This window comes from Hirundo rustica, chromosome 14, assembly GCF_015227805.2.
Source record: "Hirundo rustica isolate bHirRus1 chromosome 14, bHirRus1.pri.v3, whole genome shotgun sequence".
Classification (NCBI taxonomy): Eukaryota; Metazoa; Chordata; class Aves; order Passeriformes; family Hirundinidae; genus Hirundo; species Hirundo rustica.
Window position 1 is genome coordinate 16,238,965 of NC_053463.1, and position 25,658 is coordinate 16,264,622.

At 57.2% G+C, this 25,658-nt stretch overlaps 2 protein-coding genes across 7 annotated transcripts in view; both read left to right on the forward strand.

Moving 5' to 3' along the window:
- The window catches only part of LOC120759063 (protocadherin gamma-C3-like), a 122,374-nt gene that overhangs the window by 90,249 nt on the left and 6,467 nt on the right, over positions 1-25,658 (forward strand). For 4 of the 6 annotated variants that reach the window (XM_058422425.1, XM_040077941.2, XM_040077942.2 and 1 more), the window contains exons 2-3: positions 11,106-11,164; positions 25,117-25,205. In XM_058422425.1, coding sequence (XP_058278408.1) covers positions 11,106-11,164; positions 25,117-25,205 — 148 coding nt within the window. Of the gene's footprint in view, positions 1-3,565; positions 6,038-11,105; positions 11,165-25,116; positions 25,206-25,658 lie in introns of those variants that run through there. The other 2 variants (XM_040077937.1, XM_040077938.1) reach the window with 1 other exon arrangement.
- LOC120759068 (protocadherin gamma-C5-like) lies at positions 362-2,449 on the forward strand. Its single transcript, XM_040077953.1, has one exon. The coding sequence runs from the start codon at positions 851-853 to the stop codon at positions 2,306-2,308; it is 1,458 nt and encodes a 485-aa protein (XP_039933887.1). The 5' UTR covers positions 362-850; the 3' UTR covers positions 2,309-2,449.

Consider the following 25,658-nt stretch of genomic DNA (forward strand, 5'->3'; position numbering starts at 1 on the left):
GGGCACTGTGAAGACTGACCCCTTCCTCGCCCCAGGGTGAGGAAGTGGCTTCCTGTCAGGTGTGCATTGGGAGCAACTGTATTTTGGCTTTGAATGGCTCACCTGCCTTTGCTTTTCCACCTCCAGCCTCCCACTCGCACGGTGGGCTGGCAGGAGTGGCCGTCTCTGTCTCAGAGCAAGGTCTCCTGGCCGGTGGTGGCACTGGTGGCAGTGATGCCTCACTCAGAGAGGCGATCATGGGGTGCAGGCAGCAGCCAAAGCAGTAGCCGAGGGGGAGAAGAGGGGTGAGAGAAGAGCCCCTGGCACCTCAGGGCTCTAACAAGCACCTTTTCATCGGGCATGAAAAGTCCTTTGGCCTGCGTTCATGACAGCTGCCCTTTGTCTGTGGGCATGATGTGAAGCCACCATTGTGGAGGGGGAGCACACAGGGAGGGCTTGTACCTTGCTTCCAGGCTGCCAGGACGTGCAGTTTCCCTGTGAACGCAAAGCGGGCTGTCGGAGCAAGTGAGTCAGGCTGGCAGAGGGGAGGCCGGGGGTGGCAGCCCCGCTGTTGCCGGCTCAGGCCCCTGCTTCCTGCACCTCCGGAGCCACTGCCGGCCGAGAGGGGATGGAGCTCTCGGCCAATTGGGCGCTGATCTGAAGCGAGGGGGGGGGAAATCTGCTTCTCCCCCCCTCCCACCTCCGCGCTGGGGCTGTGATTCAGTTCCCCTCCCCCAGCCCACCCCCTCTGCTTGGAGGCTGACAGTTGGAGCCGCAGCCTGCCGGAGCCCCGGAGCTGTTTTCTAAGCCGTGGAAGAGAGACCCAGGGATTTATTCGCGGTTCCTCAGTGCCTTCTGTGTCCCGGGCCGGATGTGCACGGACATGGAGAGTGTCAGCCTCCAGGGACCCGCCTGGAAATGGCAAGTACTGAGTTTGTTTTTGCTCTGCGGCTGGGGCTGGGTCTCCGGGCAGATCCACTACTCGGTGGTTGAGGAGTCGGAGTTGGGAACCGTGGTGGGGAACGTGGCCCGGGACCTGGGCTTGAAGGTGGAGGAGCTGCCAGGTCGCAGGCTGCGCCTGGGCTCAGAGGAGAGCTTGCGCTACTTCGCCGTGCGCCTGGACAGCGGCACGCTGGTGGTGAGCCAGCGGCTGGACCGCGAGCGTCTGTGCGGAGCAGCTGCCAGCTGCGTGCTGTCGGTGCAGGTGGTGACAGAGAACCCCCTGCAGCTCTTCCGCCTGGAAGTGGAGATCCTGGATCTCAATGACAACTCCCCGAGCTTCCCCACCGCTCGCCGCACCCTGCGCATCGCCGAGTCTGCCACGGTGGCTGCGCGCTTCCCCCTGGAGAGCGCGCAGGACCCCGACGTGGGCACTAATGCCGTGAGCTCCTACCGGCTGAGCCCCAACTCCCACTTCTCCCTGGACGTCAAGCAGCAGCCGGATGGCAAACTCTTCCCGGAGCTAGTGCTGGAGCGTGCCCTGGACCGGGAAGAGCAGCCAGAAGTGCAGCTGGTGCTGACGGCCGTGGACGGGGGAAGCCCAGCGCGCTCGGGCACGGCGCAGATAACGGTGCAGGTCCTGGATGTCAATGACAACGCGCCCACCTTTGACCACACCACATACAAGGTGAAAGTCCCGGAAAACACACCCGTGGGGGCTGTGCTCCTCCGGGTCAATGCGTCTGACCCCGATGAGGGTCCCAACGGGGAGACGCAGTACTCCTTCGGGGTGCACACCTCCGACTCAGTGCGGAGGCTCTTTGCCCTGGATCCCCGCTCTGGCGAGGTCCGGGTGAGCGGGGCCCTGGACTTTGAGGAGTCACGTTTCTATGAGATCTATGTGCGAGCCCACGACGGAGGGGTCCCAGAGCTGGAGGGCAATTGTGTGCTGCAGGTACAGGTGGAGGACGCTAATGACAACCCCCCGGAGGTGCTGCTCACCTCCCTGTTGAATCCGGTGCCAGAAGACACCCCACCGGAGACTGTCGTGGGGCTCTTCAACGTACGGGACCGAGACTCGGGGGCCAATGGGGCTGTGAGCTTGGAGATCTCCCCCGATGTGCCTTTTGCCATCAGGTCCCTTCAGAACCACTTCTCCCTGGTCACCCAGAAGCGCCTGGACCGAGAGTCTACCTCACAGTACGCAGTGGAGCTGATCGCCCAGGATGGTGGCTCTCCTGCCCTCACCACCACACTCACGCTGCTCCTCAATATATCTGACGTGAATGACAACCCCCCCACGCTTCTCGCAGCCCTCCTACGATGCCTTTCTCCAGGAGAACAACCCGCCTGGCTCCCTGCTGTGCACCGTCTCTGCCTCAGATCCTGACGACGGGGATAATTCCCGGCTTGTTTACTCCATAGAGAATGGCCAAGTGCAGGATGCCCCCATCTCCTCCTTTGTCCACATCAACCCCGACAATGGTAACCTCTACGCTCAGCGCACCTTCGACTTCGAGCTGCTGCAGGTTCTGCCAGTGTCTGTGGTCGTGAGGGACTCGGGGTCCCCCCCTCTCTATGCCAACGTTACCGTCTACGTCTTTGTGCTGGACCAGAATGACCATCCTCCCACCATCCTGCACCCTGCCAGTGACAGCGATGTGCCGGCACCCCAGAAGGTCCCGCAGTCTGCCCCACCGGGCTACCTGGTGGCCAAGGTGACAGCAGTGGATGCAGATGCCGGGCACAACGCCTGGCTCTCGTACCGGCTGTTGCCGGAGTCCACCGACGCCTCCTTGTTCCACGTGTCGCTGTACACCGGGGAGGTGCGGACGGCGCGGGCCTTCCAGGACAGCGACATGGCAGTGCAGCAGCTCGTCGTCCAGGTCACGGACAACGGTGACCCTCCTCTCTCCACCACCGCCACCATCACTGTGGCCCTGGAGGAGGCGGCCCCGGAGGAGAGCTTCAAGCCTCAGGATTTCCTGGCCGGTGCCAAGGAGAAGCCGGACCTGACCTTCTACCTGATCATCGCGCTGGCAGCCGTTAGCACGGTGGCGCTGGCCACCGTCACCATCCTGGCCGCCCGGTGCCTCCGGCGCAGGGGCCGTGCCGCCGTCTCACCCTACTGCTGCTGCTGGCTCAGCGAGTCGCCCTCCCGGGACTTCTGCAAGCACTCCAGCCCCAAGCTCCAGCTCAGCTCCGACGGCACCCTTAAGTACATGGAGGTCACGCTGCGACCCACCGACTCCCCGTCCCGGCGCTACAGCACCTGCTTCTCCCCCGGCTCCGAGCGGAGCGACTTCACCTTCCTGCGGCCCTGCCCGAGCCCCGCCACCCTGCCGAGGGAAAGCGGGGTTTTCCTGCCCGCCGCCGGCACGCTGCGGGACCGCGGCCAGGTGAGCGGCGATGCCGGGGCGGGGTCCGGCGGTGCCGGGCGCTCCGACGGCGCGGGGGGAGCGGAGCGGCCGCGCCGGTTCGCGGCGCGCGGCGGCGGCGGCGCGGGCCGTGATTGGCGCCGGTGTTGCTGTCCTGGGGAAGGAGCGCGGCGATTGGAGCGGCGCCGCCGCGCCCGCAGCCAATGGCGGGGCGGCTGCGCGGCCGCGCTCCCCCCGCCCCGTCGAGCCGCGTCCGCCCCAAACAATGAATGGGAGCGGCGAGCGCTGAGCGCGGCCCCCGGCGCCGAGGGCATCGCTCCCCGGCCGGCCACCCGGCAAGGATGCCGAGGGCAGGGCAGGCGCGCCGGTCCCTGGGGCTGCCGCGCGTCTTCTCCTTCTGTCTGTTCTTGCACAGCTCGTCTGCTCAGATCCGGTACAGCATCCCGGAGGAGCTCACGCGGGGTGCCTTTGTGGGCAATATCGCCAAGGACCTGGGCACCGATGTGGCTAAACTGGCGGCAGCTAATCTGCAGGTACTGTCGGATTCGGATTCCCAGTACTTCTCCGTCAATGTGAACACCGGTGTTATTATGGTCAGCGAGAGGATAGACCGGGAGCAGCTCTGCGGGCAGAACCCACGCTGCTTCCTGCACTTGAAGCTTGCCATCGAGAACCCAGTGGAGTTTTACCGTATTGAGGTGGAGATCCTGGACATCAACGACAACCCCCCGGAGTTCCCCAGCGATGAGGTTTCCTTGCGCATCTACGAGCTGGCGTCTCTGGGCGCCCGCTTCCCCATCCAGCCAGCCCAGGACCCCGACGTGGGCACCAACACCTTGCAGACCTATCACCTGAGCGCCAATGACAACTTCAACCTCAACGTGAAGGCCCGCACTGACGGTGGGAAGTTCCCTGAGCTGGTGCTGGAGCGGGCCCTGGACCGGGAACTCAGAGCTTTCCACTACCTGGTGCTGACTGCCGAAGATGGGGGCTCTCCCCCACAGTCCAGCAAGATACGCATCACCATCCAGGTCCTGGATGCCAACGACAACCACCCGGTCTTCGACAGACCGTCATACGGAGCACGCTTGGTGGAGAACTCGCCGCTGGGCACCCTCGTGGTGAAGTTAAATGCCACCGATGTGGACGAAGGACCCAACGGGGACATCCGCTACTCCCTCAGTAGCCACAACTCAGCTGCCTTACGCCAGATCTTCGCCATCGATGAGCAAACTGGGGAGATCCGTGTCCAGGGCAACCTGGACTTTGAGGAGGCGACAGTGTACGAGATCGAAGTGGAGGCCAAGGACATGGGATCGCCCACGATGGAGGAGCACTGCAGCGTGGTGGTGGAAATCACTGACGTCAATGACAACGCCCCTGAGGTCATTCTTACCTCCTTCTCAAGCACCCTGAGCGAGGATGCACTGCCGGGCACTGTGGTGGCCGTGATACACGTCAGAGACAGGGACTCTGGCGAGCAGGGCAGGGTCCTGTGTCACGTGTCTCCAGATCTTCCCTTCCAGCTGCGTAAGGACTACGAGCACCAGTACTCGCTGCTCACCAGCACCCGTTTGGACCGGGAGCACGTTGCCTACTACAATGTCACCGTCTCTGCCTCGGACCTGGGCCATCCCCCGCTCTCCCGCCACACCATCTTGCCAATCACCCTGATAGATGTCAATGACAACGCTCCCCAGTTTGAGCAAGCGTCCTATGAAGTGCTGGTGGCAGAGAACAATCCGGTGGGCAGCGTGCTGGTTACCGTCTCTGCCGCCGACCCTGACTCGGAGCAGAATTCCCGCCTGTCCTATTCCATCCTGCGAGCTGGTGGGACAGATCCAGGCCTGGATCCTACTCGCTACCTCTCGATACACCCCACGAATGGGCAGGTCACTGCCAAATTCCCTTTTGACTATGAGCAAACCACCTATCTCCAGTTCCACGTGGAGGTCTCTGATGGTGGCTCCCCAGCCCTGAGGAACAGAACACTGGTCCATGTTTTTGTAGTGGACCAGAACGACAACGCCCCTCGAGTGCATTTCCCCAGGGCTGGGGAGGACTCTGCTACTCAGTTCCGAATCTCCCCCTCCATCGTCCCTCCTGCCCTCATCACCAAGGTGGTGGCAATAGATGCGGACTCGGGGCGCAATGCCTGGCTATCCTACCACCTCGTGGAAGCCACAGACCTGGGGCTTTTCAGCGTGGCCCTGCGTTCCGGGGAGGTCCGGATCATGAGGGCCCTGCAGGAGACGGACGCCTCCGAGCACGAGCTGCTGGTGGTGGTCCGGGACGCCGGGGAGCCCCCGCTCTCCACAGCTGTCACACTGGTGGTGCTGGTGGAGGAGAAGGGTCCGGAGGCCCTGCAGGGCTCCGAGGCTCGGGCCGCTGATGGTGGGGGCTTGCCCACTATTACGCTTTATCTGATTGCGTCCCTGGTGCTCATCTCCACCGTCTCGCTGGTGGGACTGGCAGCGCTGGGCATTCGGTGCCTCCGGCGGGGCTCCGCACCTGCCGACCAGGGCTGCTGCGTGGAGAGCGTGAACACGCTTCAGCCTCCTCCCAGCCACATCTTTGGGCACTTGCACTATGAGCCTAAGAAAGGGGACACTGTGATGGGCGTGCAGGTGACGGCAACGGCGCCCCCCGCCCCTCGTTACCGCTCCTGCTTTTCGCCAGTCTCGGATATCAGCGAGTTCATGTTTGTGAAACCCTCCGCGGATCCCACCCTGTGCAGCGAGGTGAGCTCGGCAGCGTGGTCCCCAGCCCGAACGCAACCCCGGTGTTGGCGGGGCTCGGCACCGAACCGCCCGGCTTTGGGGAGGGGGTGTCCGCCGGTGCCAGCAGCCGGGCGGGGCGGAGCGGGGTTCCCGCTGCCGGGAGTCCCCGGCGCCCTCCCGGCGCTGCGGGGGCGGAGTGGCGGCAGCGGGGGAAGGGAGGAGGGGGGAGCTACGCCGTGCGTATTTTGGGGAAGGCGGTGAGATGGAGAAGGGGAGGAGGAGGGAGAGGAAAAGGAGGAGGAGGAAGAGGAGGAGGGGGCTGTGGAGAGACGTAAAACTGTCACTCGGTCCATCCCCTCCGCTCGCCGACTTTGTGTGTCTTTGCGTAGCGAGAAGCGGTTCAGCCGGCCGGGCTGCGCTCGCCCCCTCCCCCGCCTCCTCCATCCCTCCCTGTCCGGCTCCGGCGGCTCCGGCGGCGGCTTCCTCCCTGCGCACCCCGCTCGGACCCCTCCCGGGGCGCAGGGGTTCCGGCTGCCGGGGCCGGCTGCGGGGGCGGGGAGGAGGGGGAGGCTGCGCGGAGCCGCCGCCGCCGCTCTCCGCGCTGCTCCGTTCGCACACCCGGCACGGGATGCTCGCGGGACAGAGTTTGCCATGGCAGCTCCCGCTGCTGCTCGCAGCCCTCTCCTGCCGGCCGGCTCCCAGCTGCGCCCAGCTCCACTACTCCGTGCCCGAGGATCGCGAGCCGGGCTTCTCTGTGGGCGACTTGGCCAAGGACTTAGGGGTGGAGGTGCGGAGCCTGGCCGCCCGCAACCTGCGCCTGGTGAGCGAGGGTGGGCAGCGGCACTTCCAGGTGGACCTGGCGGCAGGTGTGCTGCTCCTGGACAGCAGGCTGGACCGGGAGGCGCTGTGTGGGCAGAGCCCCACGTGCTCTCTGCACCTCCAGCTCGTCATGGAGAATCCCCTCCAGCTCCACCGTGTCGAGGTGGACGTCCTCGACGTGAACGACAACGCGCCCCAGTTCCCCAAGCCAGAGGTGGTGTTGGAGATCACTGAGGTGGCCAACCCCGGGACTCGGCTGCCCTTGGAGGTAGCAGAAGACCCGGACATGGGCTCCAACTCCATCTCCACCTACGAGCTCAGCCCCAGCAAGCATTTTGCCCTGAGCATCAACGTGAGAGGAGATGGTGTTAAAATGCCAGAGATCGTACTTGAAAAAGCACTGGATAGAGAGAAAGTGCCTGTTCATCATCTAACGCTGACAGCCCTGGATGGAGGGAATCCAGTGAAGTCTGGCACTGCCAGGGTTACCATCCACGTCTTGGATGCAAACGACAACCCTCCTGTCTGTGACCCACCCATATCCAAGGTCCTCCTGGAGGAGAACGTGCCAGTGGGCACTCTGGTCACCAAGCTGAACGTCACCGACCTGGATGAAGGTCCCAACGGGGACGTGGAATATTCTTTCAAAACCAGCAATAATGCGCCTGGTAAATTCACCAAGCTGTTCTCCTTAGATGCCCGTACAGGGGAGATCAGAACCAAAGCCCCGCTGGATTATGAGGAATCCAGCGCTTACGAGATTGCTGTTCGAGCCAGGGACAAGGGATCCCCGGCCATGGAAGGCCACTGTCACCTGCGAGTGGAATTAATTGATATCAACGATAACAGCCCAGAGATCGTGCTGACCTCTGTCTCCAGCCCAGTGCAGGAGGACGCAGCCCCAGGCACGGTGATCGCCCTCATTGGTGTGAAGGACAGCGATTCCGGTGACAATGGGCAGGTCCGTCTGCAGATAGCAAAGGAGCTCCCATTTAAACTGGTGTCGTCTTTTAAAGAGCATTTCTCGCTGGTCACCAGTGGTCCCCTTGATCGGGAGAAGGCCAGTGGATACAACATCACAGTGAGGGCTGTGGATTCAGGGTCCCCCCAGAGGGCCACACAAAAAACCTTTTATCTCCGCATTGCTGACGTGAACGATAACGCCCCGAATTTCTCCAGCCCTTTTGATACAGCTCACGTTCAGGAGAACTCCCTTCCTGGAACTTCTGTCTTTTCAGTGTCAGCATCAGATCCTGATGAGGGTAGCAATGCCAAGCTGTCTTACTCCATCCTGGACAACGGGATGCAGGAGGTGCCTATCTCAACCTACTTCCGAATAGATCAGGACAACGGCACCATCTACACCGTGCGAGCTCTGGATTACGAGCAGGACAAGGTGTTCCAGGTGCCGGTGGAGGTGAAGGATGCTGGCTCCCCGGCTCTCAGTAGCACTGCTGTGGTCCATGTGTTTGTCCTGGACGAGAATGACAATGCTCCCAACATTGTCTACCCGTCTGTCCCCAGGGGCTCTGCCTTCCACCAAGCCATCCCGGCCTTGGCCGAGCCTGGCTATCTGGTAACTAAAATTGTAGCAGTTGATGCCGACAGCGGGCACAATGCCTGGCTGTCCTACCAGCTGCAGGACTCTGCTGAGGCTGTGCCTTTCCAAGTGGAGCGCCGCTCTGGAGAGATACGGGTTGCACAGGCTCTCAGGGAGTCAGAAGATTCCCACAGGCTGGTGGTCGAAGTGAGGGACAATGGCACTCCCTCCCTCTCGGCCTCCGTGGTAATAGTCATTTCTCCGGAGGAAAACAGCGTGCAGGACTTCTCCAAGTCCTTGGACCTCCCCCAGTCTTCTCCCGAGGATACCAACCTAACTCTTTACCTCATCATCTCCTTGGTGTCCATCTCCCTCGTGTCCTGCGTGATGTTTGGGCTGGTGGCTGCCCGGTGTCTCAAAGCTGGCAGTGCCAGCTGGACCTTCGCGGGTTGCTGCCGCGGGACTGGCCGCAAGCCCGCCTCCCATTTCCGAGGGCAGATGAAGCCAGATGGCTTCATCAAGTACCTGGACGTGGGAGGAGCGGGCTTGACCTCCCAGGCACAGAATTACACCTCTTGTTTCTCGCCCATGTCTGACCAGAGCGATTTCCTCTTTGTAAAGCCCTTCAGCCACTCCAGCACCGCGGAGACCGTGGCTGCCTATGAGCAGGTGACCAGCACCTTAGCGAGTCCCTGCGATGGGGTAAGAGATGGCTGTTTCTTACTGTCCTCTCTGCTGAGTGCAACAGTTTGTCATATCCAGGCCAGCTGGCTGTTCCCTGTCTGTCCTTCCTCCTAGGACGGTGGCCTCGGGGAACGTGTGTCACTGTCATCTCCTGAGAGGCGGCAGGTGAAAGTTTTGGCTGGGCTTGGTGGAGGTGGGGGAAGGGGCTGAGCAGCGTTACAGAATCAAAGACTCTGTGTTTGTAGCGGTGGAGAGCTTCCCCTTGGCCCCGCTCGTACTTGTTTCTGTTTAAAGTGATTCTTAGGGTGGTCTGGAACAGGTTTTTGGGGAGTTTAACTTCTTGATTCTGTTTAACCCCTTTTTCCTGCGTGGCACATGAACTGCGGTGCGGAGGAGGTTGTCTGAAAGGAAAGCCTGCCCGTGTTTCTTCTGCTCAGTTTTAGAGGTGCGCTGTAGGAATGGCTCATTTCTCAAAGCCCAACTGTTATTAATTACCGACTGTGCCTCGGCAAGGGATCATTTTCCAGCTTGGTCGTGTTGAGCGAGGAGCTGAATTCGGTATTGAGCACTAAAATGCTGAAATGTCAGGAGTGACACTGTTCACAAGGATCCTGGTGACCTTATGTGCCCTTGGGCTTGCTGAGGCTCAGGAGCGGCAAGCTTTGAAAACTTGAGCTGTTTGTACTCAGATGCCTAAATATAGATGTAGGTGACTGTGTTTAGCTGGAGCTTTTATAACTTCGGGATATAAAAAGTAAAGCAATTTTGTGCCACAAATGCCTGCCCTAAATTTGAAAATGGTAATTACAACAGGAATTCAAAATATGGAAGGGCTATTCAAAATATTGGGAAGGGCTTATCTAGTGCAGCATTGTGTGCAAAAATGTGTATCTGAAATCTGGAGGGCAAGTCTTTAAACAGCTTCATTTGCATGCAGCATGGGGACCAGTGGGGCATCTATTTTAGGGGAGTAATTTATTCCAATATCTTCTTTCATGAGTATCATCAAAGCTGCAGAGAAATTAGCGAGAGCACATCTACTAAATAAAAATCTAGGTCAGCTCCACTCGTCTTCACTTTTCCTTAGTAATTGCATGTACAAGCAGAATAATCCTGTAAAACTGATGTTCCACTGTGTGTGGACTATGAACTGCTCCTTCCTGAAATAGCTGAGGGAAGCGTAGTCCTTTCCAGGTAGTATGTCATCGCTCTGGAGTTAATTAAGATGATCGTGATTTTCGGAAGTGCGTGTGTTTTCCCGACAGAAACAGTTGTGCTATTTAGTGCTTTCCACAAAGGCATGATTCTAACAGGAATATACAAGCTTACTCCACGTCCTTCCTTATTTACAAAATGTTCATTGTCTGGCTGTAAAATAACACGGGCAGAGAGCGATACGAGGGCTTATTAATGAGGTTACAAAGAGTGCTGCTGTCTCTGAAGGTTATTGTGTCTCCTGAACAAATAATGCTTTTTCCTCTTGCTGTCGGAAGTTTATTCTTCTCTCTGCGAACTGAAAAAATATTGTAGTGCTCCAAGGCCACAGCAGCTAGGAAAAGTCATTCTAATATAATATGAGCAAACAAGGTCCCAGGCCAGGCCTCTTTGAGGACACAAGAAGGAGAGATCAGGAAGGTCTGTTACCATTTTACCTTCGAGTGTTAAAAGCATCTCTCTCAGTATCAATTAACTCTGCCACCCCCTCACGCCCCCCTTTCCTCCTCCAAGCTCATTACTGTGGTGCCACTGCTCCTGCTGAATTCGTGCCCTTATCAGTTTATTTCATGCTTCATTTCTTTCACAGCCTGGTTTCCTGAGCTGCTTTGGAAGATTATTCTCTGAGCAGTTTTTGTCATGCTTTTTGGTATTCATGCTGCTTCAGAAATACTCAAGAAAGGGGGAGGGGGAGCTTTCTCTTTGTTCTAATTGATTTGCTTCACTTGGACAGAACATGCTGATATTCCAGACCGAAATAATCCAGGATCAGCTCACTTTCATTCTCAAAGGCAAGAATGGAGGTATTAAAACTCTTCTTTTTCTTTGCAGCAAGCTCAGCCCAACACAGATTGGCGCTTCTCTCAGACCCAGAGACCTGGAACAAGTGGGTAAGTGGCTCTTTCTTCCTTTATCTGTGGGGTGAAGGTTTCTTTTCTTGGTGTGCCAGTTTCAGTGCTGGAAGGTCCATGAGTGGCAGCTCTGGGAGCGGGTGTCCCTGTGGCTGATGGAGGCAGAAATTGGGCTGCTCCTGTCTCAGCAGTGTTTGGTGGGGCTGTGACAGCTGCTGTTGGCAGTGCTGTGTCTGGGTTTGGTGTCTGCACTTCAGGAACTGGAAGGAACTCCAGGTGAAGTCGGGAGATGGCTGAAGGGCTGGACAATGGATTCACAGAGGAAGGCTTCTTTGCTAAAGCAGTCTTAGCATGTGAATTCCTTCCTGAGTCAAAAATCTTAATTCCTCTCCCTTCATGGAGGCCACTGGAAATCCCTCCCTTTGGCAGTCATGGAAAACCCTGAGCTGTGTGCTGCTGAGGTGTGTTCACAGAAGCCCAGGATGGGTCAGGAAGGAGGGAAGCACAGAGCTTCACCTGGTCCCACCTCCCTGCTCTGCAGGGTCATCCCAGGGCACACAGCGCAGGAGTGTGTCCAGACAGTTCTGGAATATCCCCAGTGAGGGGGATTCCACCACCTCTCTGTGAGGTGTGTGTGAGGTCAGAAAAGAGTCCCCAGAGCAGAGCAGGGCCCTCCCCAGTGAGCCCCCTGCTCTTGCCTGGCGCTCTCTTGCCTCTGGCCCGCCGAGGTTTGCTTGTCTTGGCCCCCGGTGACAGACCACTGACAACAAAATGTTGCTCTTGGCCTCTCCCAGCTTTTCTCCTGGTTCCTGAGCAGGGACAGAGATCCCCTTCAGAGGGTGAACTCCCTTGAAATAAAGAACTTTAGCTGAATTCCACCCCTCTCTGTGAATACCCCAGCCAGAGGTCACTGTGTATGAGGAGACTGGCTGCAGGAAAATTTATTTGTGGAAAGATTATATCTTTTGGGGCAGACCTGAGGATTATACTCTCTGAATAATCAGGAGGAAGTTTGGGTGATGTGCTTCCTCGTCTGTCTGGCTCGGGCACTGTCTCTCTGTGCCCTGTCACTCCTGGTGGCCGCCTGGGCAGCTCCCGTGGAGTTCAAAATGGTGTCATGGGAGTCGTGGGTGCTGTATTTTGGTGTCAGAGCTTGCAGTCAAACATCTTTAATGTAGCAGCTGCCTGTGCCTGACTCTTTCCCTGGGTCTGGCTCAATAATTTATCTTATCAGAAAATTAAGAGATTGCTATAGCCAACTTGTTGAAGTGATTAAACTTTGCTGTTGCAGCTGATAAAGCTAAAATGGAGTGAGGGTTTGATGTAATTAGATGAAGTGTTCACAGTAGAAACTGGCCTTGGACTTTAGACCAGAGCAATAGCTGGAATGGTTTTCTCAGAGGTCTGTTGATTTCCCCATCACTGACAACATTTTAATCAAGGAAAACCTTTCTAAGCATTTCCGCTCTAGTTCAAATGACGATTAACAAAGCCCTGTTGATGCAGAAGTGCACCACGGCTGCTGTAATTGTTTTGCTGTGAGAAGGCAGTAAATGAGCCCCATCAGAGCAGGCTCTACTGCTCCCTCTTCTAGCACCGTGCTGGGGCTCCTCAGGGCGCAGAGCTGACGCAGTCCAGACGCCTTAGCTCAGTGACAGGGGCTTTTCTCAGGTCATGGGACAGTGACTCTCACCCCAGCTCCCAGCCTCTGCCTGGATCTCTTCACAAGCTCCGTCCCCTTCCCAGTGCTTAAGAGACAGCAGCAGCTCGTGGCGTGGGAAGAGAGGGGGCAAGAGGAAAGGCAGGCTCAGACTGCTTGTGGGGGGCTGAACGAGGGAGACTTGTTAGTTCTGGTGCATGAGCCACAGATCCTCTGCTGAGGATCTGTGACCTGAGTGCCCAGGACAGTCCCTGGAGCAGCTGCTCTTCAATCACAGAATGGTTTGGGTTGGAAGGGGCCTTAAAGCTCATCTTGTTCCAACCCCTGGACACCTTCCCCTGGGCCAGGCTGCTCCGAGCCCCATGTTGTGACATGGGCTGAACCCTGGCTTTGGAAAGAGATTTTGCCCAAGCACAGGCTGCTGCTAAAATGACTGCTGCTGAAAACTCTGTGGATTTGAATTCCTGCTGGTTTTCCCCACTCAGCTGTGTCCACATTTCCAACAGAACGGCTCTTGCAGATTTTTTTTTTTCCCCCTGTTTCTTTCATCCTGCTTTAAGTTAAATGAAGGGGGATGTTTTTATCCCAAACCTGTGTGACGCTATTAAAGGATGGAAATAGAAAGCGCTCTCTCATGTTCAGTGGCCAGCCCTGACATCTCCCTGGTGATCAAACAGGCAGATCCTGGAAAGCAGCCCATTCCCCATTGTGCTGTTCCCGTGCTCTTCCCAGCGTTTTGATGCCTGGTGTGTGGATTCCCCAGGCACTGCTTGGTAGTACAGGCATTAAAGAGGGGCAATTGCAGCTGCCTGAGCCCGGCTCGCTCTTCTCTCTCCGCTGTTAAACCCTGTACAAATGTGTGTCCTGCTGACAGGTGAAGCTCTGTAGCACCACGAGCTCTCTGAGCTGCGAGGCCCTGCTCGGTGCTAGGGGAGCACAGCCCGCCTTTCAGCTGAAAATCAGAAAAGAAGGGGATGTGCTCTTAACTCTATTTGACCCAAATTAAATAACAATAAAGACACAGCGCCTTAGGCCAGGGGTTTCGGATGGATCGTGGGGGAAGCCTGGCACTGACCCTAAGCCAGAAGCAAGCTCAAACCCACGCTGGGATTTCTCCCTTGCTGTCTCCATGGGAGCTGGGGCAGAAGCAATCCTGCCCATCACAGCAAATCCCGCATGTGTCTGGTGCCTGGAACCAGGCAGAACAGGGGAAGCTCAATGAGGCAGGGACCAGCTCTTGATCTCGTACATCGCCGCTGCTCCAGGACAACAAAGGGAATCTGCTCTTTGTTCTGAAACACGGGAGAGCTCTGGTGCACATGCTCAGGAGAGGGGAGCTCACACAATACGCTCTGGAAATGTGGTAGCGAGGCAGACCTGAGCAAAACAGAATTAATCTTGTTTGGGAGAAATAGGAGGATGGGATGATTAAATTAGTGATGTGTGTGTTTTGTTTTTTCCTGAAAGAACACACCCATGCTGTCGCTGGGCAAATGTAAATGAATCCGGAATGATTCCGAGCAGCAGATGCCATCCCCAGACGAATCAGATCAGTGGCCGTAGTGGAGATTACAGTGATGAATTGGCCAAAGTGGAGTAAATGAATGGTCCGGCAACAGCTCAGGGTATCCCTGTGGGATCATCAGTGTGGGGTTTCCCCGTGGGAGGAGGCTGGTGGTGTGTGGGAGCAGAGTGCAGGGTCTGGGGCTGGTACAAAGGACCCATCTTGTTGTTTTGGTTTGTTTTCATTGTTGTGCCCTGCATGTTCATGGTGCTGCCTGACCCTGGCTGCTCTTTGTTTTGGTGTCTGTGTGATGATTTGTTCGGGAAAACACCGGGCTGGAGTCAGGGTTTCCTTCCTGGAGGATGGGGAGGGCTCTGTGTTGCTCACAGGTGGGCGTGAGAGGGTGAGACAGAGGCTCACCCGGGAGGCACGTCGTGGCAGGAACGAGGACAGTTTTGGGCTGTGTGGACAGGCTGGGAGGAGATGCCAGGCAGGAGACACCCCAGAGACAGCGGCAGGGGATTCACAAGGAGGTGGGAAGCTGAGTGAGAATCCATGGCAACTCCAGGGGAGGGAGGAGCAAAGCCTGTAGAGAAGACGCAGAGTTGCCATTTCACACCCCCCTTCCATTTGTTTTCTCCAATCCCAAATCCCCCTCTGTTAATGCTTCCCCAAGCTGTTGCCAGCCAGGCTTCCCCTCCCCGGCTGAGCACAGCCAATAGTGATGTTCACTTGGCTTCACTTGTTTATCAAAGAGCATCACAGCTGCCCTGCCAGGCCCTGCCAGGCCCTGCCATCATCCCCCCACCCACAGCACCAGGGGCTTGGGGCTGACACGGGAGTTGCTGCAGCAAGAGAGAGCCGGGAAGGAAAAGAGGGATTTTTTTTTTTTTTTTTTTTCTTTCCTCCATCCTTTGTTTTGTTTCCATGCAAGAATTTCAAGAGTTGGGCTTGCCAGGACTATCAACAGGCTGCCCGTGTGTGCTGGAGGCTGGGGAGAGTAATAAGGAATAGTCCTTAAAGCTCTCAGGGATGTTCTTGTGGCTCCAAGCATGCAGGTGTTGCCAAGGAGGGGGTTGTGGTGTGTTTTTGGGGTGCCTGGCAGGGAACCGGGACACTGACCCCACTTGTGTGTCTGGGGGGGACATCCCAGAGCAGCTGGGCCAGAGAGGGAAACGCGGACATTCCTGGGCTCACACAGCACGGGGGTGGATACCCAGCAGGACAACCGGCCGCAGCTGCAGGCTGTGCCCACATCCTTCCCAAAAATAAATCGTGGCAGACCCAGGAGCGGCAGGGGTGTCTGTGGGCGTTGTAAACAGCCCAGGAATTTACGCTGCGAGTTTGTGTCGCGTTGCGGCGGATCCGAGAGCGGGTGCTACAAAGCACCGGTGGGGCTGTGCAGATGAACGCTGATGGATTTGCCTTCTGCTCATTCATGGAAAACCTGGAAATGGGCACATGCCAGGCAGGGCTGCTGGACAGGCTGCAGCTCCTCACTGGCGGGAGCGAGGGAAGTGCCACTGTGGGCAGTTTAGGAAAGCATTACAACCCTCGTGTTCCCATCCCAGATGCACCCCAGGGTTAAGCCAGCGGTAGTATTTGCTTTGCCAGGCGTGGTTCCACACGTTTTGCAGGTGAATTAGGAAGTTGTAACAGCCTCTGGGCTAAAACTCCTGCTTCTTCTGACCGGGTTGTATTTGTTTGCCTGTTCGGTATTGAGTGGGTAGAGATTCCTCCACAATTCCTGCAGCATGTGGAGCGTGGAGCAGCTCTCAGCTGCCTCCCCAAGGCCTGGGGAAGGTGTGAGTGGAGCCCTGCAGCCTGAAAAATCACAGCAGCCTCTGGAAATCTATTTGAGGGCGTCGCTTTGAAGAAACAGCCATAATCTACATGACAGCGTTCTCCTAAGGGTGAGAGCTGCTGTGCTTTACTGTGGGCTGTCAATCTCTGAGGGCAGGAGTTGTGCCAGTGAAGGAGCTCTGCTCTGAAGGGTTTTTTTCCCTGCCACGCCCTTGGAGCTGAACAGCTCAAATCACCAACTTCTGCCACGTCCTGGGGAGCCTGGGAGAGAAGCTGCCTTTTTGGGAGTGTTTGGGGTGGTTGTTTGTGTCCAGAGATGAAGCCCACACCTGTTTGAGTGGCTTTTGCTCAGCAAACACCTTGGAGGGAACCACAGAAGCCCAGGAAGGGCCAGACTGTTTTATCTGTCATGTTTGACCTGGTGGGTTGTGAAACAGAAAAGGTTGAAGACAACTTAGAGCCTCATGGCTTGGAGGGGCTGGAACGTGTCCAGGGCAGGGAACGGAGCTGGGAAAGGGAATGGAGCCCCAGGAGAGGCTGAGGGAGCTGGGAAGGGAATGGAGCCCCAGGAGAGGCTGAGGGAGCTGGGAAGGGAATGGAGCCCCAGGAGAGGCTGAGGGAGCTGGGAAAGGGAATGGAGCCTCAGGAGAGGCTGAGGGAGCTGGGAAAGGGAATGGAGCCCCAGGAGAGGCTGAGGGAGCTGGGAAAGGGAATGGAGCCCCAGGAGAGGCTGAGGGAGCTGGGAAAGGGAATGGAGCCCCAGGAGAGGCTGAGGGAGCTGGGAAAGGGAATGGAGCCCCAGGAGAGGCTGAGGGAGCTGGGAAAGGGCTGAGCCTGGAGAAAAGGAGCTCAGGGGAACCTTGTGTCTCTGCACAAGTCCCTGACAGGAGGGGACAGCCGGGGGGGTCGGGCTCTGCTCCCAGGGAACAGGGACAGGAGCAGAGGAAAAGGCCTCGAGTTGCACCAGGGGAGGTGAAGATTGGATATTAGGGAAAATTTCTCCTCTGAAAGGGTGGTCAGGTGTTGGAACAGACGGCCAGGGCAGTGGTGGAGTCTCTATCCCTGCAAGGATTTAAAGGTTGTGCAGATGTGGCACCTGGGGCTTGGCTTAGCGCAGGAGCTGTCAGTGCTGGGTTAATGGTTGGACCCGATGATCTCAGAGGACTTTTCCAACCTAGCAATTCTGTGATTTACTCACTGGGCTTTCCTATCAACCCTGCAGACAAAGCTGCTTTTAAAGGACTGTGAGACTGCTCAGAGCTGGCTTTGCTCTGAGCAGGGGCTGCAGCCTTGTGGTGCAATTTTGGAGTGGATTTGGGTTGCTGGGGCAGGCAGGAGCTGTTTTAATGCTGGGAGCGGGACTCGTTCTCGGCTAACTCCCCTCCCTCCCCCTCTTCCTGCAGAGCTGATCTGCTCTTGGGGTTGGAAGCTGAAGGTTTTTGTAGAGATGTGTCCTGTCCCACCCACCTCCCCTCCCACAGTCAGGAGACCCCAGAGCTGGCCCTGTCTGCCACCTGCGAGCAGCCCTGCTTGCAGGGTCCACCCCTTTGTCTGTTAACAGCCCAAATCTCAGCAGATTCAGCATTTGGGCTTCTTTGTACATCACGTAGCCCTTTTAAACTGAGTATTTCCTTCCCTCATGGACCATTCTGGGCCAATAATCCCTTTATCTGCATTTGTCGTGGCCCTTGAGGTCTGAACCCTCCAGATCCTGCCAAGTGGGACAAAAGCTGTAAAGTCTTTTGTAGAGAAAAGGAAATATCCAGGTGATGGGATTTGTTTCTCATTGCGGAGAGCCCCCAGAATATCAGGAGGTTCATCACCAGTTTTATGCACACAAAAGCTATTTTAGGTAATTTAACAGGTGCTACGTGTATTAGTTTAATTTTTCTCTCCCCATCTGCTTCCTGCGCAGCTGAGCACGTGCCATGGCCGGCTGCAGAGATGGATCTGAAAAACAGGCACAGCAACCTTTCCAAAGAATTTCCCAAAATATCCTTCCTGGCACGTCTGGGACACGGGTGGTGGCAGGATGGTCCGGGGGAAATAATTACTGCTCTGGGCTCTGTCTCCTTCAGGAGGGTTGGAAGAGTTCCAGGGAGCAAGGAAACTGCCCTGACCCCATTTTTAGGAAGATTTTGGGCTTTTGTTCCACCTTCATGCAGCAGAGCAGCATCCCAGCAGCAATCCAGCGGCTCCCCAGGCTGGGAGTGCTTTGGGAGGCTGGAAACCTTCCCCCTCCACCTCGCACTTCCTCGCTAACATTTTCAATCGCGTCTTTGCAAAGTCACGATCTTAAAGCCGGGCTTCGTCCAGGCTCCCTGCCGGCCTTGTGCCTGCATTACCGAAGTGGCCGGGAATGTGCGGAGCCGAGGGATCGTGGGGGAAGGGAAGCGGCAGCATCCTCTCTCCGGGAAGGGAGGACGGGGAATCGTGGCAGTTCTGGAGCTGATCCCGTTGTTTTTTTCCGGAGGCCGGGGGAGGGGGGTGGGCTGCGGGATGCCGGCGTGGGCAGCGGGACGGGGGGATGCTCGGCCCGGGCTGTGTCCCCAGGCACGGGGCTGTGTCCCCACGCGCCTGGAGCGCGGCGGAGGCTCAGCCCCGGCCGGGACGGAGCTGCTCCCTCTCGCTTGTCACTTCGCCAGCCTGGGAACGCTCAGGCCGAGATTTTACTGCCGCTGCTGCCTCCGGCTGGAGCCGCGTGTGGGAGGCAGCGGGGGGATGGGGAGGGAGATGGGAGAGAGGAGTGCGGCGGGGCAGGGAATGAGGATGGAGGAATGGGGCAGGGAATGGGGATGGAGGAATGGGGCAGGGAATGGGGATGGAGGAATGGGGCAGGGAATGGGGATGGAGGAATGGGGATGGAGGAATGGGATCGGACGTACCCCAGGCGAGGGGAGGGCTGGGTGCTGCCCGAGGAAAAGTGGGAACAGCGTCCGCGGCTGGCGTGTAAATGAGAGTGAAAGGGGAAGGGGCCGGGAGGAGAAGTGAATCCCAGACGCTTGCACACAGTGGGGAAGGCTGGCAGCAGCCGGGCTGGGAGAGGTCCTGCCTGGGAGAGGGCACTGCCACAGCAGCCAGAAAGCCCCAGAAAAGAGAGGAGAGAGGATGCTGAGGCTGTCCCGGGAAAATCCCCAGCCCAAGCAGTGCCCACAGCCCTGCCAGAGCCTCAGAGTGCCGAGGTCTCGTCCTCGGGGCGCTGAGCTGCCCTCTGCACCCCCCGGGGCCCTGACAGCACTGCTCTGGCACGAATAAACTTTCCCAGTTTGTTGTGGCGCTGCTGTGACTCGCGTTTCCAACTGCAGAGCAAGGAAAACAATTTTTCAGGAATCCATCGGGCGATTGTGCAAATAAATGTTTGCGAGGCCTTTGGCTGCCATGGTGATGAGCTCCATGGCAACCCCGCAAGGAGATGAATAAATCCGTGCTCGAAGCGGAATAATTTTGTGCTGGAAGTGGAAGATAAAAAGGGACCTGATGGCTGAGGGTGCTGCCAGTTAGCTGATGGGCAAAGCACCCAAGTGCCCTCCGAGCTTGTGAGAGCTCTCGGTAATGGGGCGGTGTTGGGATGCAGATGGAAGCCGTGGGGCTGTGGCAGGGCTGCCAGAAAAGCCTTTTATTCCATGATTATTCCATGATTTCCGCGTGGCCAGGTTCCTTGAAGGCAGCTCCAGGCCGTGCACAGGCTGTACCTGCCTCTCCTGACACAGCACCTGGCCTGTGCTCCGTGTCCCCCACGCCCCTGAGGGTGCAGCACCCCTGGCTTTGTCTCAAATGTGGCTTTGATCCCTCCTCTCCAGTTCTAGCTACGCTGGAAGCGTTCCCAAAAACGAACGCCAGCTCTTTTCTGAGCTTTGAAGTGTGGAGTAGAACTGAACAGGGGAAAAAAAAAAAAAATTCTATCGTACGGGGGATGGGTTTTTTAGAAAAACACCCTATTGAATCAACACCATTTGTACTCAAACCTGCGAGTCCTTGGAGCATTTCCATAGGGACCGGCCCTCCCGTGCTGGGCAGGCTCCCTGCAGCAGCATCCAAAGCTGGGGGTGAGTGGGGAGCGGCGGCAAGGGGGGTCCTGGGCTGTGCCCGCCCCGGGCAGGGGCAGCAGGGCAGGGAAGCTGCTCCTTGTTGAGTCAGTGATTCACAGCTGTGACTCACAGCCCCGTCCTATAGCCGTGGAAGGCAGCCAGCTCTGGCCATCAGCTGTGTGCATTCTGCACTGTGAGGAGTTATTTTTGGATGTTTTTAGATTACAGCCTTTGGGTTTGGTTGGGTTTTTTTTTTTGTTTTTTTTTTTCCTGTGCCTCTGAATTCTGGATGATTGCGCTGCAAGTAATTGAGACACTTGAATTTCCTGCTTAGAGAAGTGAGTTCAATGCCTTTCTATTTTGCAATGCTAAGGCATTTCAAAAATAGCTTTTCTACGTGGCGTCATGAGGAGCAGGCACACAGCTTTGGGGCTCTTTGTGCAAAAATCGGGAATGCTGGGTGCGGAAAGGGTGAAAAAAAGGACATCGGGGTTGAAGAGGAATCACCAGTGCACCCTTGCTGTGATGGAGACTGACTGGTTTTACTGGTCAGGTTGTAGGCAGCAGGACAAGAAGTTGCCCTCGATTCCCCTACGGCACTCACAGATCCACACCTGGACCACTGTGCCCAGTTTTGGCCATATGAGAGCCACCAAAATGATCTGAGCACTGGAGCCTAAGGCAGGGTGGGAGAGGCTGAGAGCTCCTTTCTCTTGGAAGTGAGGGACCTAGGAGCACTGCAGGATCCTAAAGGACCCTTCCAACCCAAATCTCTGTAGGATTCTATGATTCACGCCCCTCTTCCAGTCTGATTTTGTGATCTCACAGGGAATTAGGGGGATGTTGGGCTTTGGGTATACCCCAGGCAGCGGGGTGATGGAGGGGCTGGTGAGGCTCGTCCCAGGAGTTCCTGTGTTCATCCCTCACTGAGACCACAAGGAAGGAAAAGGGTCTGGAATGCTGCCCATCCTGAGCCGGCTGGTGATGCACAGCCCTCCTTCCCTGGGGGACACAGCCCTAAACCAGGAGCTCAAAACAACCCGAGCCAGATCGGCGTTTCCCGGTGCAGCCCCTCCCCTTGGGCCGTGCGCTGGGCTGTGCCTGTGTCCCTGCCAGGCAGCAGGGACTCATCCCTTCATCGACCCTTCATCCCTCCCTTTCCAACCCATTCCTGGCCTGCCTCGTGCCCCGTGGTGCCGGCTCTCCTGTCTGTGCCTCCATGCAGCCTGGGGCTGGTGGGACGGGCAGCTGGGTGGGGTCAGGAGTCCTGGTGCAGGTGAATTTCCTGACCACAGGGCGAGCCTTTCCTTCCGTGCGTTCCCACCGTCCCAGGACACGGAGGCTTTGACAGGAGGCAGGAGGAATTTCTGTGCAGGGAAGCTGTTGGAATGCTAGAAATTTAGATTTAAGATTTTAGTGTATAGTAATATGTGTGAGTGAAGATGGAAGATTTTAGGTGTTGTCTTTGTCTGCAGGAAGCCTGAAGGAGTTGCCTAAAGGAGGGGTGGGAGAGGACAGAAGAGTCTTTTGGGAGGTGGAATGCGTGATGCTGGCACTGCCGCGTCAAAGAGGGAGTTGAACCTGAGCCTCTGATTTCACAACAGGGTTCAAACCACTGGAATACTGCATTAAAAACAAACAAACAAACAAACACAAACAACCAAACCCCAAACCAAACAACAACAAAAAACCAAACAACAACTGCAACAAAAAAAACCCCCGAAAAAACAACACACAAACAAACCCAAAATGTATTTGATACTTTCTTGTGCTTTCCCTCCCCCCATCTCTGGGTACCCCCACCACGTTAGGGCAGCTCCCAAAGCCAGGATCAGCGGCTGGCAGGCTCACGGAGGTTTCTGAGCAGCTCTCCTGAAGCCCTGAAAAACCTGGGAACCTCACCTTCCAGCTGGGGGTGGGGCAGGAGCTGCTGGGGTTAACGAGTGGCTGAATGGCTGTGGTTTGCAATGGAGTTTAGGTCCCTAAGTCCTTTATTGGATCTAGCCCGGGGCTCTATTCCCAGCGCCGTTTGTGACATTAGCGGGTCACTGCAGCCCCAGGGCCGTCCCCACCTTGTCCTGGCACCGCACAACCATCACGGGGGAATCAATTCGGGAGGCGAGCACGCCTCACTTCTGGCCTTTTGGAAACTGTGCCGCCACCCACGGCGCGCAGGAGGGCTATAAATAGTGCCCGGGATGCGCAGGTATTTCAGGATGCTGCCGGCAGGGTCGTGCCGGGGCAGCTTCTGCTCCGTTAGGGATTCTTTGCATCCTCTACGGATTACCTGGTGTGAGAACAGCGCCTTGTGCCCGGCTGGGGATGGATCAGGCACGGGATGCAGGAGGGGAGGGATGGTCCCGGGCTCCTGGCTCAGGTCCTGCACAGCTTTGGACGAGCTGCTTGAGACCAGGTTTTCTGCAGAGAGCCCAGGAGTGTCCCCACAGCACCCTTGCAGTCAGATGTTGTGTTTCAAAGGGAGTTTGAACATGTATCCGGAATTCCAGATTGGTTTGGGACGGAAAGGACCTACAGACCATCTCATTCCACGCCCTGCCACGGGCAGGGACACCTCCCACTGTCCCAGGTTGCTCCAAGCCCCAGTGTCCAACCTGCCCTTGGGCCCTGCCAGGGATCCAGGGGCAGCCACAGCTGCTCTGGGCACCTGTGCACAGGGAAGGATTTCACAGGGAAGGCGAGAGCTCACGTGTGTTCAAGGCTTCTCTCCTTGCAGAGCTTTGATGCAAGGTCACTGTGGCAGGTACAACCCTCAGGAAGGCGCCTGTGGGTCCATCCCAATTCCAAAATGTCCATATTGAGCCTGTTGTGTGTGTGAGGGCGCGGGTGGAGGGGGCACTCGGGCAGGGGGATGCCCGGCAGGGCGTGAGGAGCCCATCTGCTGCCCGGCACGGGGCACTGGGCACTGGGCTGGCACTGCCATGCCTGCGCTGGCACGTGCGGGGTGTGTGTGCTCAGGCACGGAGCTGCCGGCGGGGCACCCCAGAGCCGGGGATGTTCGTGCTTGAGCATGGCTGAGCAGGAATTCAGGGGCTGAGCAGGAATTCAGGGGCCGAGCTGGAATTCAGGGGCTGAGCTGGAATCTGGTGTCTGAACAGGATGTTGAGATCTCAGTAGGGCATTGGAGTCTGAGCAGTGTTGACGTCTGAGCAGTGTTGGGGTCTGAGCAGTGTTGGGGTCTGAGCACAGTGTTGGGGTCTGAGCAGTGTTGGGGTCTGAGAGGTGTTGGGGTCTGAGCAGTGTTGGGGTCTGAGCACAGTGTTTGGGTCTGAGCAGTGTTGGGGTCTGAGAGGTGTTGGGGTCTGAGCAGTGTTGGGATCTGAGCACAGTGTTGGGGTCTGAGCAGTGTTGGGGTCTGAGAGGTGTTGGGGTCTGAGCAGTGTTGGGATCTGAGCACAGTGTTGGGGTCTGACACAGTGTTGGGGTCTGAGCAGGGTGTTGGGGTCTGAGCAGTGTTGGGGTCTGAGCGGTGTTGGGGTCTGAGCAGTGTTGGGGTCTGAGCAGTGTTGGGGTTTGAGCAGTGTTGGGGTCTGAGCAGTGTTGGGGTCTGAGCAGTGTTGGGGTCTGAGCACAGTGTTGGGGTCTGAGCAGTGTTGGGGTCTGAGCAGGGCGTTGGGGTCTGAGCAGTATTGAGGTCTGAGTAGTGTTGGGGTTTGAGCAGTGTTGGGGTCTGAGCAGTGTTGGGGTCTGAGCACAGTGTTGGGGTCTGAGCAGTGTTGGGGTCTGAGCAGGGCGTTGGGGTCTGGCAGCTCCTGGGTGTAAGGGCTGTGACCACAGTGGTGGAGGAGGCCCCATCTGTGCCTTGTAGCCTGGTGCTCTGGGCACTTTCCTGGGAAATGGGGTAAGGTGTCTTCATGGGAAGGGCTTTCCAACCCCTCATCCTCCCCCGTCTCACTTCAGGCGGGCTCCCAGCTGCAGGAGCAGTGCAGCCCTCGTCCCAAGGGAGCCAGCACACAGCCAAGGGGTAAATCCTGGCATTCCAATGGATGGGCAGGGCTGTGGGCAGTCAGAGCAGCGGCTGGGAGAGGAGACAGCAGCGATCTGAGTGGTGGGGTTGTTTAGGGACAGAGCAGAGGGGACCCCAGGAAGCTGGTGAGATGTTTAGGAAGTGCAGAGGCTCTGGAGGGGCTCTGGGAGCACAGCCCCGAGCAGTGAGCGGTGGCTGAGCACAGCTGACACCTGGCAGACGTGAAAGCGGGGCTTGTTAGCCTGCACACAGAGTGCTGATTGTAGCCCTGGCCACAAAACCTCCTCAGCCAGAGCCTGTCAGCATCCCCCGAGATTTCCCAGCGGATCTGTGGTGCTCAGCACCCCCAGCAGCCGAGGCAGATGCCCAGGTGCTCCCTGCTCTCCTCTCCCTGCTGCTCCAGCCTCCCCAGGACTGATCTTGGACTCTTTTCAGAGCAAGTTCTGTGGTGCCAGGCAGCTGCTCTGCGATGATCCCAAATCTCACCACACCACGGGGTTTTCTCACCCTCCATCACATGAATGAGGCTGCAGAATGGAGCTGTAACCTGAAAGAGCTTGAAAGGTGCATCCCTTCACAGCCTGCAAAGTGACCTGGACATACAAGGGGGCATATGCACCTCGGGGCTTTAGGACTGCAGTTTTTATGATATTACACTGTAATTTTGGCAATGGCTTACATTCTATCCCATGGCAGGGGGTTGGGAATAGATGATCTTCAAGTTCTCCTCTGACCCAAATAATTCCCAAAATCCGCGGGATTTTGAGGAGAGGAGATGCTTGGCTGTAGCCTCTGAGGGCAGCAGGAGTCAGGAAGGTGTTCCTGGAAGCACCATTGGGTCCCCAGGTGCTTTTGGTGGTTATTGTTGAAGAGCCTGGTGAGGGATGGACGCCTCTGGAAGGGTCTTGGCTCCTGAGCACTATTTAATGGAAGGATTTAAACATGCACTGGTCCAGCCCACTCCTCCTGACTGAACTGGAGTAACTTGCTGTTTGTTTTCTTTTCCCATAGCTCCCAGAATGGAGAGGAAGCTGGAGCCTGGCCCAGCAACCAGTTTGACACGGAGATGCTCCAAGCCATGATCCTGGCTTCAGCCAACGGTTGGTGTCCATCACTCCTGGGAAAAGCCTGACTCCTGCCCTGGCGGGGTGGTTTCGGGTTCATGCTCAGAGATAAGACGCTGTGGGACTGATTTATCTGGGTTAGCTGGGCTGGCTGCAAAAGCTCTGCTTCAACAGATCCCAAAGCTGGTAGGAAAGCACTGGTGTCCCTGCAGAGAGAGGGCTCAGGGGGGATCCGGGCAGAGGAGGTACCTGGTTCCTGTAGGCAGGGACACCTCTTCCACCCAAACTCTGTTTGCTTTGCACTGAAACAACACCATCTGGCTGGGCTGTGGTTGTGGTACGGGCAAGAGCCAGTCTGGAGGTGATGCTTTATAAACCACTTGGTTCCAGAAAGTCACGGTAAATCAAAGCTGCTGTGAGGTGAGGAGGAAGGAAGGCTGAAGTCTGTGTGTGGCCAGAGGCTGGAACCAGGAAGCAGCAAATGCCTGA